Here is a 15,034-nt window from a genome sequence, read left to right as displayed (position 1 = left end):
GGTGAGTCGAAGAGACGTACACAGTTGGCTCTCCCCTTACGCTTCTGTCTTTTTTCCTGCCAACTGCTAACAACCCCAATTTTATCTGCAGCACCTGTGGAAGAGCCTGTCACTCTAGAATTGGCCTTTATTGCCACTCCAGGCGCTGCTTCACAAACCACTGACCACCTCCAGGCGCTTACCCACTGTCTCTCGAGACAAGGAGGCCAAAGAAGAAAGAAGAAGGTCTTCTTTTGCAATTGGTTGTTCTTTCTCAAAACTCCCTTATAGTCACCTATGAATACAAGGGAGATTTCTGTCTCCACAGAACTTGCCAAACACTCAGTTCACAGGCACGTGGAAGAAGAAATAAAAATGAAGAGCCATTACATCAGGTCCCTGCCATAATTATGTTATTCCTTGATTTCCCAAACAAGCTGCACTGGGTTTGTGCCTGGAGTAAATAGAGGCCCAACATAATCATTCAAATGACGCAGAAGGGGAGATTTTTACTCTTCTTCCTTCTCTTCATCACCTGTCCACTGGGCACCCTATTGGAAGGGTACCTGAAGAAACTTGCCAATAGGTTTTGCTTGGGACTTTCACACACTTTAGGGTCTGCTGGTGGCAGCTCCAGGACGGATTGGCAGTGTCAGATATTACACCATATTTTGGGTGTTCAACGCCCCCTCCCCACTCACCCTTTCTCCACCCTATCTCCAACCCTTCAATGGCCTTTAGGCAGGTATACAGGAATGCAATTGCAGGCCTCTGTGGAGTGCAATGATACTCTTGTTTCCTGTCCTCTTTTTGGCACAAGGCCTAGGCAGGGTGAGGTTTGAACCAGGTGTGCAACTGTCCACAACAGGAAATTCCAGGCCAATCCCTCTTCATTTGGGTGTAGTGTTTCTCATGTGCCTAGCATGCAAAGAGAAAAATCTACACTTGTTTTTCAAAATCATTACTTTTTAAAAAATTGTGTCACCACAAATACGCAGTATATGAGTACAGCCCACAGAACTGAGAAGACAAAAACACTTACTTCACTGAGCTGTTTTGTGTTACTTGTGACAAGAACCATATTTATGGAGTCAGGGACGCTCGTAAACTTCAGCATGTCTGGATGCTGACGGTATTTATGTTCATTCAGAGCTTCTCCTGCTTTTTTAACCTTCTCCACATCTAGCGAGCCAATCGGGATCCAGCCTGTGCCCTTTTGCCAGCAATTGTAGTCCTGCTTATACAGGTTCTGGCAAAATGAAGATTTGCAGAAATATTTGAGCATATTTTACTGCACCAAATAGGACAAGCTGTACGCACACCAAAGTATTATGATCTAAAAGGCCATGGATGCTGGGACGATTGGAGCCTTCAAGACTGAGATAAATAGATTTTTGTTAGTTAAGGGTATCAAGGGATATGGACCTAAGGCAATTGACATACAGATCAGTCACGCTCTAACTGAATGACAGAGCAGACTCGAGGGGCTGAATGGCCTACTCCTGTTCCTATATTTCTAAATTCAAACAAAGGGGGAAACTATTTTACAAATCCTCCAAAAATTGCAACTGAATCAGCTCATTCTGCCTGTAACAGAATGATAACATGGATCATCTTATATGTCATAAAGGGGATGGAAAGGAAAGACAGGGAGTATTTGATCAGAATATACATCCATCACTTTGAACTAAAATTAATGTTGGTGTCACATGAGGACCTGGTATTATGGGCACAGCCATTTGGGTGATGCAAGTTACAAGCAGGGGAAGATAACTCGCCTGTTCTTAGAATCTTTATTGAACACTGTATATTAATAATATTGTTTAAACAGACAATTTTCACCAATAGCAGGAAGTCACAATGTGTTCCAGTTATTGGAGTGCTGGACAGATAAGTCAGTAGGGTTCATATGGTTCCAGATGATGTGGAAATTGGCCAAGAGAAGATTACATTTACGTTCGATAAAGTCCCTCATAAGAGACTGTGAGCTAAAGGTGAAGCTCATCGAATTGAAAGCCTATTATTGGCCTGGTTAGGAAATTAGCTGAGCAGCAGGAAGCAGAGAGTAGCGATAAAGGGCAGATATGCTAATTTAGCAGGATGCGTCTAATGGTGTCCCACAGGAAACTGTGTGGAGGCCTCAATTATTCACCACATTTATTAACCATTTAGGTGATGGGATAGAGAGCCACATATCCAAGTTTTCCAAAGATAACCATCATTGTAAGCAGTGTAGATTAAAGCATAAGATTACCGAGAAATTAATAGATTAAGTGAATGGATAAAACTGTTGCAAATGGAATTCAATATAGGCTAGTGAGGTCACCCTCTTTGGACCTAAAAACGATAGATCAGAGTACTTTCCAAATGGTGAAAAGCAAGAAACAGGGGAGGTTCAGAGAGACTTAGGTGTCCTGCATTCATTGGTTAGAAGGGTTTGAACAAGTGATTGACATAGGGTGAACTACCAGCCTTAGAAATAAAGTATATAAACAGGCGCTCGAGAGGGAATTAGTCTTCGAAGGACAGAAGGGGATGTTCCCGAAGCTCAGCTTTGGCTGAGTGTTAGTCTTCGGCCTAACACTGTGGTTAGCTCAAGATGACTGAGGACCCCGAGAACCAAAGAGACCACTTACACCCCGCCTGCCTCATCCATTGGGGAGACTGCCAACACCGTTCTGACTCACCGTATGATCTGGGATCGATTATCCATTCAATCTGTTGTGGGTCTTATGTCTTTTCTAGGTATTTGGCTTATACATCATCATATTTAAACTGCTACTTTTTAATATACATTATAATTAAACTGTTGCTTCTTAATAAACTATTTTAAAATCACATTATGAGCTCGGCCCCCTTCTTTGGGTATCTGTGACTCCTGAACCTAAATCTTACAGCTGTTCTGGTTGCAAGTGGAAGGCTGCTGTACTCATGATAGAGAGAAAGAAAGAAATCATATTTTTCATTTAACATTGTGACTTACATCGCTCTGTATGTTCATCATGTTTTTGGACAGCGCAACGCTCATGGCATCTGGCAGATATGTATAGTTGTGGATCCGTTGCCGGTAGTTACAGTTACTGGCCACATCCTGGGACATCTTGGCAGCTGTAATATTGACCATGTCTACCGGTATGTGATACTTGGTCTTGCTTTTCTCGTAGTCTTTCTTGTATTCACGTTCGGACTGAAGCTTGGCTATGTGCATGGAATGGACCAGCTTTGGGTCATCTTGGAGGCTGCGGAAGCCAAAGTGTTTACCCTTTTCCTTCTCATAGGCCTCTTTATATTTGTACTAGAACCAATAAGAATGGATTTAGAGAGAAACATGAGCTTTCAGATTCACTCATTAGTGTGTTCTCTGTTACATTAATAATTCAGATCCCACAGTTCATTTACATTTTAATTTGAAACACACTCATATCTTGTAGATCTCAAAAGAATGTCTGTTGATTTTTTGAGGAGATGGTATGAATTGGTGGGGGTTTGTTATTGCAATTGTCAAGGTAAGGGACCTCAGGACAAGGAATAGTAAATGCTTCTATTTGTATTATTCAGAAACACAATCAAGTATTTCCATATCGAGCAATGCATAGATGATGATCTGGAACTTGAATGTCAAGTGTCCATTTTTCAGGTACAAAACAAATTCCTAAGCCTCCAATATGGCGGGCAGAAAGTGCACACTCATTCCTACTCTCCTGCCACTGCTGTCCCAGGCTTTACTCCCTCTTAGGTAAGCCTACATCTTCCATCTGCGCATCTCTTGGCATCCTCTGATGGGCCCATCGAGGTGCTTGTCGCTACCTCCTTAAAAGCAGCAAACCCAGCTTCCCAATCGGACTCTCTGACCAGCCTTCCAGCCCTGCACGCCTGCTGACAGCTAATTTTGCCAATCTCCCTCCACTTACCCTTCCCAATGCTGACCCTGTGAGCTCTGCCAGCCGATCAGCTCTCATCACCTCTCTCCGCATCTCCCACCAGAATGTCTGTTCACCTGTGAACAAGGTCCTTGTCATCCATGAGCTTATTGTGCATGATTGTATCGACATCAAGGCCTTGATGGAAGACTGCTGATGACACTTTCCCTATGAATGAAGCCTCCTCGCCATACCTTCCACCACTTTGCTCTGCCCAAACAACCACCGTGAGGATGTTTCTCTTATCACCAGATCACGCCTTGTTCTGTCCCCTTACTCCTTTGGCACTTTTTCCTCCTTTGAGCACCGCACCTTGCTCCACCCCTTCTTCCTCTCATTTAAAATCCTCAGCCTGTACACCAAGCAACTTGTCGATCTTGGGGATTTCAACCTCCAACTCAACTCAAAATATGCTCTCTCTTCTCTGAGTCTATTGCCTTCCTATACTTCCTTAATCTCTCCCTCCCTCATATAAACTCCCAGACCTTTATCCAAGATCAACACCTTAAATTCACCATCGCAAATGGGCTCACTATTCCCATTGTTTCAATCGCAGATAAAGCCATCACTGATCACTTCCTTGTATCACTCCCCACCCACATGTCCCTTCTTCCTCAAAACCTCACTTCCTTCTGCATCGCCCCTGGAAAAGAATTCACCCCCGAGTCACTTAGAACTTCACTTCTGAATTTCCAACTGTCTAGGCTTTGGCTCTCCATTAACCACAATATTTCTGCAACTACCCATCTGCTCTAGCACATTCTTATCTCCACTTTTGATGTACTAGTCCCATTAAAGCCATTACTCTCTTTCAACCGATCATTCCCCTGGCATGGCCCTAATCTCTGCTCCCTTAAGTCCAAATGACATTAAATGTATATAGCATACAACAGGGTTAGCCATTCATCGCCAGATCTGGCTGGACCACATAAAGCACTATTAGGGCTTATTCTCCTCCATCAAAAGTGATCACTATTCCAGAATCATCCTAGAATGGAAAGACGTCCCCCAGCTTCTCTTCCACTACAAACCATCTTCTTAAACCCCTCTCCCCATTCCTTCATTCCTCATCTCCCACACAAAGTACATGGACTTCTTTGTAACTAAGATTGAGACCATCCATTCAGTTGCCTCTGCTACTTCCCTCCCTTTCCCTAGCTCATTTTCCCCTAACGTTCCCTCCTGTCCTGGCCCTGAACTTGCACCTTTCTCTATTTTCTCTCCTATCTCTCCTCATGCCCTCTCCAAGCTCAACATGTCCATGAGACACACCTCCTGCTCCCTCGACTCTATTCCCACCAAACTGCTGACCACCCAACTTCCCTTCCTGGCCCCAATGTTAGCTGATCGTTCCCTCTCCACAGGTACTGTCCTGCTGCCCTTCAAATCTACAGTCATCACCTCTCTCTCCTCAAAAAACACATCCTTGACCTCTTTGTCCTTGCAATCTACCACCCCATCTCCAATCTCCATTTCCTCCTTGAATGTGTCATTGTTTCACAAATCCGTGCCCATCTGTCCTGCAACTTCATGTCTGAATCCCTCCAATCAGATTTCTGACTCTACCACAGCACTGAAACAGCCTTTATTGAAGTCACAAATGACATCCTATGTGACTTTGACTGTGATAAACTATCCCTTCTCGTCCTTAACTGCAGCCTTTGATAGAGTTGACCACACTTCTCCAACCCTTCTCCTCTGATGTCCAATTTGGTGGGACTGCCCTCACCTGATTCCATTTTTATTTATCTAGTCATAGCCAGAGAATCACCTGCAATGGTTTCTCTTCACACTCCAGCACTGATATCTCTGGAGTTTCCAAGGATCTATCCTTGGCCCCTCCTATTTCTCATCTACATGCTAACCTTTGGTACCATCATCAAAAATATGTCAGGCTCCACATGTATGCTGACAACACCTAGCTCTACTTCACCACCATCTCTCTCGACCCATACACTGTCACTGATTGGTCACAGTGCTTGTCCAACATCCGTTATTGGAAGAGCAGAAATTTTCCCCAACTAAATATTGTAAAGGACAAAGCCATTGTCTTCGATCCCTGCCACAAACACTGTTCCCTAGCTACCAACTCCAACCCTCTTCCTGGCAACTGAATGAGGCTGAACCAGACCATTTGCAATCTTGGTATCATACTGGACCCCAAGTTGAATTTCTGATGAAATATCCGCTCCGTCATCAATACTTAAATTGTCATATTTCCAGTCCTCTGGGACACATTCTCACACAATAGAGCTTGGAAATATATAGGGTCTCTGTAATTTCCTTCTTCACTTCCAATGGGGTGTTAGGATGTATTCCATCAAGCCATGGTACTTTGCTTTTCTTTAGGGCCCATTATTTTAACTAAAACTTTCCTTTTCTCCATAATATCACTCATCTCACTCTCAACCATTTGAGGATTCACCCCCTTAAGACTGATAGAAAATAATAATAATCATAAATACCTGTTCCATTATTTGATCACCCTCTATAAATTGACAATCCTCTACTTTCAGAGGTTCCATCTCACTTTTAACTATTATCCTTTTACTGATTTATTTGTTAAAAAAGAGAAAATCCCATTGTTGTTCTGCAGTCTTGTGTGCTGATTGCTCCTTCCACCTTACCTCCACCTACAATCTGTCCTAATAAAATCTGCCACTTTACTTTTTGTATTTATTTTTCCATTTCTCGTTAGATCCTGAACCTTATCATGTTGTGGTGCTGACCCACATTCAGTACATCTACCTGGAACGTTGATATGCTTTTGTTCTTATTTAATGTTTTTTTCAAATATATCCCCCTCTCCACCATATCAAACACTTCTTTTGGCATTAAGGAAGGGATCACAGATCTGTGATTATTTATTGAATTATAATTTAGGACAGAATCCATGCCTCTCCTAATGTTGTTGGGCACTTACATCACTAGCAATACGTCTTGATGCTTTGGCTGCAATGATAGGGATGGCATCAGCCTCAAGGTTATATCCTTTAGCCAGTGACTTCTTCCAGGTATTTTTGTAGCAATTCTGGAAAAAAGATTAGAGAACTTTAATCAGAGTACACTATCTATTAAAGACTTAAATATTGGCAAATGTCACCCACTATAAATATCTGTAGCAATAGTATTGATGAGGTATGCAGGATGTTTTCATGCAGTTTTCCAATGCCCTATTTGTAACTCCTTTTGGTTTACCTTTTCTTTAGTTATCCATGCCTGTGCTGTGTACCATTCTCCAGCCAAGAGGATGGAAAGAATTCCAAATCCTAGACCTGCACCAATTCTGTCCTATAACCAGGTACTAGACCAGTTGGTGCCATGGTTGGACACTCACGTTTGATTAGGAATCATGGAATCTAGCCAAGAAACTTACTCAAGTACAATTCATATTTATACTTTTGATGTTGAATGAGAAATGTTGAAAATGAAACCTTTGGAATACTAATTCTCCTTATACAAAAGGATAATTTCCCACAAATTTCTAATATATATTCATAAAAATAAATTACATAAAATTGTATAGACCACTGCTTAATTATAGTATTTTTTTCAATTAAACAGATAAAATTTTGCTGGTAATTCAGATGTCTGACAAGATCACTCAGCACGTTAACTAACAGATGAATTTGGAATGATATCATTGGTGATAACAAAATTCTACTTGTCAGATTTTTAAAGCTTAAAACAACTAACATGAGAAACTTAAAAATAATGTATGAAAATGCTTTGCAAAGGTTCACATTGTGGCTGATAAAGCATCTGCAAAGGTATTCATTCCCCACAGCATTTTTGGAAGAGGCTGCTCCTGCACCTGAGTAGAACAGGGATTGTCCTGTAAAAGGACAATGATTACTTAATTGTGATTCAGCAATGCTATCTTAGTCCACAAAAGGTTAACATAGAACACTTTGTAACACACTAAAGGAATAATTCAAGTAGGCAAATGCCTACGGATATGCTCCTTACATCACTGAGGTTGAAGGCATTGTATTTAGCTTGCATGAACTGGGGAACATCTGGGGGTAAGGTGTACTTGTGTTTGATCTTTTCTCCTCCAGATCTGTATAGTTTCTGTAAAGTAAAACCAAGTCAGAACAAGAATAGCAACTTGCATGCATACAGCTTGTTTCATGCAGTAAATGTTGTAAGGATTCCGAGCGTTAATAGGAGACGGGGAAATGACCCAGATCATCATCAAATGTGAGAGATCTTGAGGAGAGTCTTGAAAGTGGATAGTGATGTAATAAGGTAGAGATGTTCAACAGGGGAGCTTCAGAGAGTGGATCCAAGATACCTGAAGCCTCTTCCACCAACGGTCTGAATGGGACCTCATGTGGGATAAGGTGCAAGCAACTGAGGTGTGAAAATCAGCTACTGATAGATGGAAAATAAAATCAATGTCATCTGTAGCAACACTCCTATATTCCACTAAGGGCAGAATAGTGGCCTAACACAAGCTGACATTCCAACTTGCCAATCGGATTTTGTCAGGTATTGACAGCACTCTCAGGTAAGATGACAGCAGAAGTGCAACATATCTTGGGCGGCACAGTGGTGAAGTGGTTAGCACCGCAGCCTCACAGCTCCAGTGACCCGGGTTTGGTTCTTCGTACTGCCTGTGCGGAGTTTGCAAGTTCTCCCTGTGATCGCGTGGGTTTCCACTGGGTGCTCCGGTTTCCTCCCACAGCCAAAGACTTGCAGGTTGATAGGTAACTTGGCCATTGTAAGTTGCCCCTAGTGTAGGTAGGAGAATGGTGGGGATGTGGTAAGGAATATGGGATTAATGTAGGATTAGTATGAATGGGTGGTTGTTGGTCAGCACAGACTCGAAGGGCCTGTTTCAGTGCTGTAGGACTCTATATCTTTGAGGATTAGAGCGAGAAACTGGCAAAGGTTTTCCTTGATCACATTAAACATACTTCTCATTGAGTGTAGAGTGGTACTGATAAGGAACTCTCAAACCGTCCATAGCTGAAGTAATGTGAACAAGGGCACAGACCATTGAAGGACACTAGAAAAACATGAAATGTAATACAAACACTATCTGATATTCTGTGAAGATAGACTTACATCATTAAGCTGTAGTGCATTGGTTTTAGCCAGCACCATTTCAAGTGAGTCAGGCACACTGGTAAACTTGAGTTTGCCTGGCTGAATTCTGTATTTTTGCTCATTGAGCGCCTGTCCAGCTTTCTTCACTTTCTCCATATCAATTGAACCAAGGGGGCTCCAGCCAATGCCTTTAAACCAGTTATTGTAATCAGATTTGTACAGGTTCTTTAAAGAAAAAAACATCATTTTAAATGTAGAATATTAATCATACCATTACTGCTACCAAATGAACAGTAAACATGCTACTCAGGAGTTTTGCAAACTGGCAGGAGATCCTGGCATAGATGATAATTTTCCTAGTAACAGCAATAGTGAAGGAATACCACTTTAAAAAAGGTTATGGAATTTTTCAGAGCAGTATGCGATAAATCATGTGAGCTCTATTCTCAGTGTGGAGCTTCACTAGACAAGAGCTTGGGTTGCAGAATTGCCCTTATAGTGGTAGAGAAACATAGAAAGATATACGGCACAGAAGGAGGCCATTCAGCCCATCGTGTCCTTGCCAGCCGATAAAAAGCTATCCAGCCTCACCCTACCTTTCAGCTCTTGATTCGTAGCCCTAGCACCTCAAATGCATATCCAAGAGTTATTTTTAAATGCAGTGAGGATTCCTGCCTCTGCTACCCTGTCAGACAGTGAGTTCCAGACACACACTACCCTCAGTGAAAAATTCACTCCTCAACCTCCCTCTAATCCTTCTATCAATTACATAAAATCTGTATCCCCTGGCATTGACCTCTCTGCTAACAGGAATAAGTCCTTCCTATCCACTCTATCTAGGCCCCTCATAATTTTATCCAAAGAAAATAACCTCAGCATATCCAATACTTCCTCATAGCTAAAATGGTTAATTCCTGGCACCATATACACATATACCAGCTGGGGGTGTCTGTAAGAGAATAATAGGAACCCATGTTTCTAACAGCATGCAGCAGTTCTTTGTCTTAATAACTCTGATTGAATATTACTGTTTAGCCCCAAAAACATCACGCTATCAGTGCAAATCTCTTTTGTATCCTTTCTAGTGTGATCACATCCTTCCTATAATGTGACCAGAACTGTATGCAGTACTCTAGCTGTGGTCTAACTAGTGTTTTATACAGTTCTAGTATAACCTTCCCGCTCTTCTGGTCTAGGCCTCAGCCGATAAAGGAAAGTATCCCATATGCCTTCTTGACCACCTCATCTATCTGTCCTGCTACCTTCAGGGATCTGTAGACATAAACTCCAAGTCCCTCTGTTCCTGTACACTTCTCGGAATCCTACCATTTATTGTGTATTCTCTTACCTTGTTTGTCCTCCTCAATGGCATTACCTCAAACTTCTCCAGATTGAATTCTATTTCCATGCATGCTCCTATGTAGCAAGACTCTACACTAGCAATGCCATCTTACAGAATTTCCCCTATATCATTAGTTTACCTCAGGAAACAGGTTTTTGGGATAAAATGCTTTGTTTGTAGAAGTTAACAAGCCATAGGTTGCAACTAAGCACTTGTTCTTTTTTAAAAAATATTCAGTTAAAGAACTTTTCATGCATTCACAAGCACAGATATGAGAGAATTATGATGGTCTCTCATTTAAAGTTCAATAATACAACAAAGGCAAAGTTAGTTCAAATGTTTTTATGCTTCACTGGCAATGCTTACGTGTTCATCCTTGCTGGGCAAACAGACTTTCTTCCTCATTACCTCCTCGTCCCTTGACTGCATGTAGTTACTGGACTTCCTGCTTATAGAGATCTTAGTTTCCCTGAAGCAGACTTGATTCTTTGATCTGCTGAGGCTAGAATTTGTGTTGGCTGATGTCTTTGCTCCTTATTGGTGTAACCTGCAGACCAAAATCCCTCAGAGATCTCTACATTTCCCCAGTTCTAGCAGTGTGCATCCTGATTTCTTTCACCCCACCATTGGCAGCCATGCCTTCAGCTGTCTAGGCCTGAAGCTTGGGAATTGCTTCCCACTATCCACCTCTCTTTCCTCTTTAAGTCATTCCTTACAAACTATCACCTTGGCCAAGCTTTTGGTCACCTGCCCTAATACCTCCTTCTGTGGCTCAGTGTCAAATTTCATCTATTAACACTCCTATGAAGTGCTTTGGCATGTTTTACTACATCAAAGGTGCTATATAAATGAAAGTTGTGTTGTTAATTAATCTCTGCCTACATCTTGATTATGGACCAACTGAGAGCCTTTCTGAATGCTGGAAAATACCAAGAACTAATTTACCTATCTCTGCAAATCACATCGAATGTTGGACACTGTGTTTTGAGTTTTTCAAGCAATAGGCTGGTTGGGTACCGCCTGCACCTCGCCTGTTGCGAACAGCAGAAGGGACATGTTGGCTGATACGTTCTGCCAATCTTTGGGACATACGGCCTATATATCTAGCATCACACTGGCATTGAAATTCACATATGCATATATGACTTTACTCATTTGTGTGATAGGCACTTTTCAGGGCTGAAAATGACAACCTTAGGCAACCTTGTAAAAAGGGTCCGAGCTATTTGCTCATGATGCAAGCTTGATGCTGAAATAGGACGAATCAAAGGCATCCCTGCATGAAAATGACTACCCTGATCAGATCATTTCTCGCTGTATATCGTGCAAACTTATGAACAGGCCTAAGACTGAAAAGTGCCCAGTCTACCTCAGATTACCCTGAAAGGGTAATGTATTGCAAAAGTTTGAGCAACAGGTGAAACTAGCTGTTTCACTCTGCTAATATGCAGTAGCAACACGTGTGGTGTTCGCCACTAACAGGATGCTGCCATCAAGCCAAAAAGACGTCCTGCCAATCACACAAGTGAGTAATATGATATATGAATTTCAATGCCAGTGTGATACCAGGTATAAAGTCCGTACATCCCAAAGACTGGCGGATCATATCAAACAACATGTCCCTTCTGCTGTTCGCAACGGGCAAGTACAGGCCATACCCAGCCAGCCTGTGCTTGCAAAACTCAAAACACAATGTCCAACATTAGATGTGATTCCGTGATTGGACAACATTTGCTAAATAATCCTCTGTGTGCTAAGAATTATGCTGACAACTAATTTAAGATTGTCAGTTGGGCTCGCAGTGTGGTGCATTTGCGTGCACTGGAGGCTCTCTTTCTTTTGGGCCTCCTTATCTCGAGAGACAATGGATACGCGCCTGGAGGTGGTCAGTGGTTTGTGAAGCAGCGCCTGGAGTGGCTATAAAGGCTATAAAGACTATAAAGGCTACATATATTAATACACAGGGCCATGTTCTTTGCAGACAGAAAGAACATGTACACACATTGCGCCTGTTTTAGCTAAACAAAATAAGTGACAGCCATTCCCTGGTTCATTCCTCAGGGCAATGACGACTAATCAGAGTCAAACTGCCTGGTTTAAATTTCAAGCAAAGCTTGGCAGTTCACTGTCAGTCACTTTTCATTGGTACATTCTCCATGGTAACACTGCTACCAATCAGAATCAACTTGCCAACTAATCAGCAATCTCTTCTCATACAGTATAAATTTGTTGCTTTCCCTTACATTGGTATTCTTGCAAATTGTCCTGATGAGTGCAAGACAAAAAGCTTCAACGAAATGTCTCTATTTTCAGCAATACTCAAGTTCTGTACTACCAAACGTCTCTTCCTTTAAGCAAAGAGAGATGAGTAACTTCCGTACTTTCACAACTGCACAAAGTAATTTCAAAAGCTATGGTTTTCAAATTCTCTGCTTAATTGACTTGCATCCCTCCCTATTTACAGAGGCACAAGTGCTGCCAACTGAACCAAGCTGAAATACTGAAGAAAGGGCATTCTGGTTGGAGATGGAATCCTGCTGTGCTCACGACAGAGACAAAAGTAAGAAATCATTTTTCTCATTTAGCATTTTGACTTACATCGCTCTGTATGTTCATCATGTTCTTGGACAGCTCCAAACTCATAGCATCTGGCAGATACGTGTAGTTGTGGATCAGATTCCTGTAGTTGCTGTTGCTAGCTACTTCCTGGGACTTCTTGGCAGCAGTAATATTGACCATGTCCAGCGGTGTGTGATACTTGGTCTTGCTTTTCTCATAGTCTTTTTTATATTCACGGTCAGACTGAAGTTTGGCTATGTGCATGGAATGGACCAGCTTCGGGTCATCCTGCAGATTGCGGAAACCAACGTGCTTGCCCTTCCCTTGCTCATAAGCTTTCTTGTATTTCACCTGTAAAATAATTGTTCAAATTGCAGAAGATGTTACAATATGAATACTCATCTCAGCAGCTAAGCGACCTCTCCATTAGAAAAAAAAGTACATGGCAAAGGTAAAAGTATTAAGAATCATGGTTTTTTTGTCGGCAATTAATGATATTATCTTAACAAACACCATGACCTTTGCATTGAAGATGGGTTCTTCAAATACATGTCTGCTGTGTTAATGCGGCATTAATATATTTATTTCAAATAGAGTATTATCTCTGTTAAAATAGCGGATAAAGCATTTTCCAAACATTGTTGTATGCTACTTCATATATAAAAAAATTGAAGGCCATTAACTAAACTGGTGTCATTCCAGATATTTCTTCAGTCTCTAATCTTCAATTTGATTTAACTCATTTAATTGTACAGTCTTGAACAATGTCACTGCAGAAAATCTTATTTGCCAGCAGTCCTTTTGCTCATTGACTTGATGGCATCATGGGTTGATGCTTCTGTGGAGTAGTATTAAGTTACAGTCTTCAATTACACAAACAATGAACTCACATTCTCTCCAGCTTATGAAGGGAAAGGGAATGAGTAGAAACTGTAGGGATAGTTCCATGATCCTGAGCTTGCAACAGGATGCAGCACTCACAGTGAGCTTGGATTGGAGACAGGCCTACACCATGTGGTCCCAATTCACCAACTCACACTTCCTGGTGGAAAACTTCCAGCTGGTAGTCCAGGATCACAGAATTATCCCTCATGAACTTTCACACATGGAAGGGACATTTGAGGAAAGAGTGACTTTGGGCTGCTCTTGTATATGGGCCTGGATATTTGCCCAAACCTCTTGTCAGGAACCTGGTACATAAGAAGAGGAGTAAGCAAAGGTCACTCAGTCCTTCAGGCCTATTCCATCCAGAAACCATGGCCCAGGATTTCCTTAGAACTGCTCCAGCTCCACCCTGTAACTTTGTTAGAAGTGCAGCGGAAACGCCCTTCACCTGCAGTTTTTGCCAAACTTGTGGCAAAGATGCAACTGCAAAGCGAAAGCAACTCCACAGAAATTCTGGGTCCATGCATGTTCGTTCCATAATGAACTTCTCTCCACTGCTGCCTCTTGGTCCCTTACTTCACAGATCACTAACTTCCTTTCCTATCTCCCCTGGATAACATCCAGACAATTATACTAATATTGTTATAATCCTCCTTCTCAACAGATACAGACCCAGTTCCTTGATAAAAGAATTGACCCTTAAGTAGTATAGACCTATCTCCTTTATCAAGCTTTAAATGAAAATTGATCAATACCCTTTCTGGACTTCTGTTTCACATGTCCACTACCCAATGAGACTAGGTTTTGTTCTAATCTCTAATCTTGCATGAGGCGTGTGAATTTTATATTTTTATCCTATATTCATTGTCCAAGTTCAATAACTTCAATCTTATTATCTTATCTCTAACTTATCCATACCAAATGGCACAAGGAGAATAAAAAGGGTTGGAATAAAATGGTATGGGGAAGAAATAAAATAAAGTACACTTAAAAGTAGGAGCATTGTATACTTACATCACTAGCATTACGATGGGCAGATTTAGCAGCGATAATTGGAATAGCATCAAAAGTGAGGTTATAACCCTTTTCTAAATCCTTTTTCCATGCTTGTTTGTAGCAGTTCTGCAAATGAAAATTACCTTTATTAAATTATTCAGAAAGGAGTCATGTTGACAAGTCTCAGAACTACATAAAAATTATATGAGAATGAAACACCCATTGAACTGAGTTGTTACATTATCTGGTGTGCAGTGCACACAACGATTTAAAGCATTGTCTTATTCAGCTGCAGTTA

General features: G+C 41.5%; 1 protein-coding gene across 1 annotated transcript in view; it reads right to left on the bottom strand.

Moving 5' to 3' along the window:
• Nucleotides 1-15,034, bottom strand: part of neb (nebulin) — a 361,674-nt gene that overhangs the window by 283,615 nt on the left and 63,025 nt on the right. The window contains exons 27-33 of the mRNA XM_068036260.1: nucleotides 14,755-14,862; nucleotides 12,895-13,206; nucleotides 8,973-9,179; nucleotides 7,869-7,973; nucleotides 6,823-6,930; nucleotides 2,963-3,274; nucleotides 1,022-1,228 (exon numbers count right to left, since the gene is read on the bottom strand). Coding sequence (XP_067892361.1) covers nucleotides 1,022-1,228; nucleotides 2,963-3,274; nucleotides 6,823-6,930; nucleotides 7,869-7,973; nucleotides 8,973-9,179; nucleotides 12,895-13,206; nucleotides 14,755-14,862 — 1,359 coding nt within the window. The remainder of the gene's footprint in view (nucleotides 1-1,021; nucleotides 1,229-2,962; nucleotides 3,275-6,822; nucleotides 6,931-7,868; nucleotides 7,974-8,972; nucleotides 9,180-12,894; nucleotides 13,207-14,754; nucleotides 14,863-15,034) is intronic.

The sequence above is a fragment of the Heterodontus francisci genome, chromosome 7 (assembly GCF_036365525.1).
Source record: "Heterodontus francisci isolate sHetFra1 chromosome 7, sHetFra1.hap1, whole genome shotgun sequence".
In the NCBI taxonomy this organism is placed as follows: domain Eukaryota; kingdom Metazoa; phylum Chordata; class Chondrichthyes; order Heterodontiformes; family Heterodontidae; genus Heterodontus; species Heterodontus francisci.
Note: the sequence above shows the minus strand (reverse complement) of the source record. Positions and strands in the feature narration are given on the sequence as shown.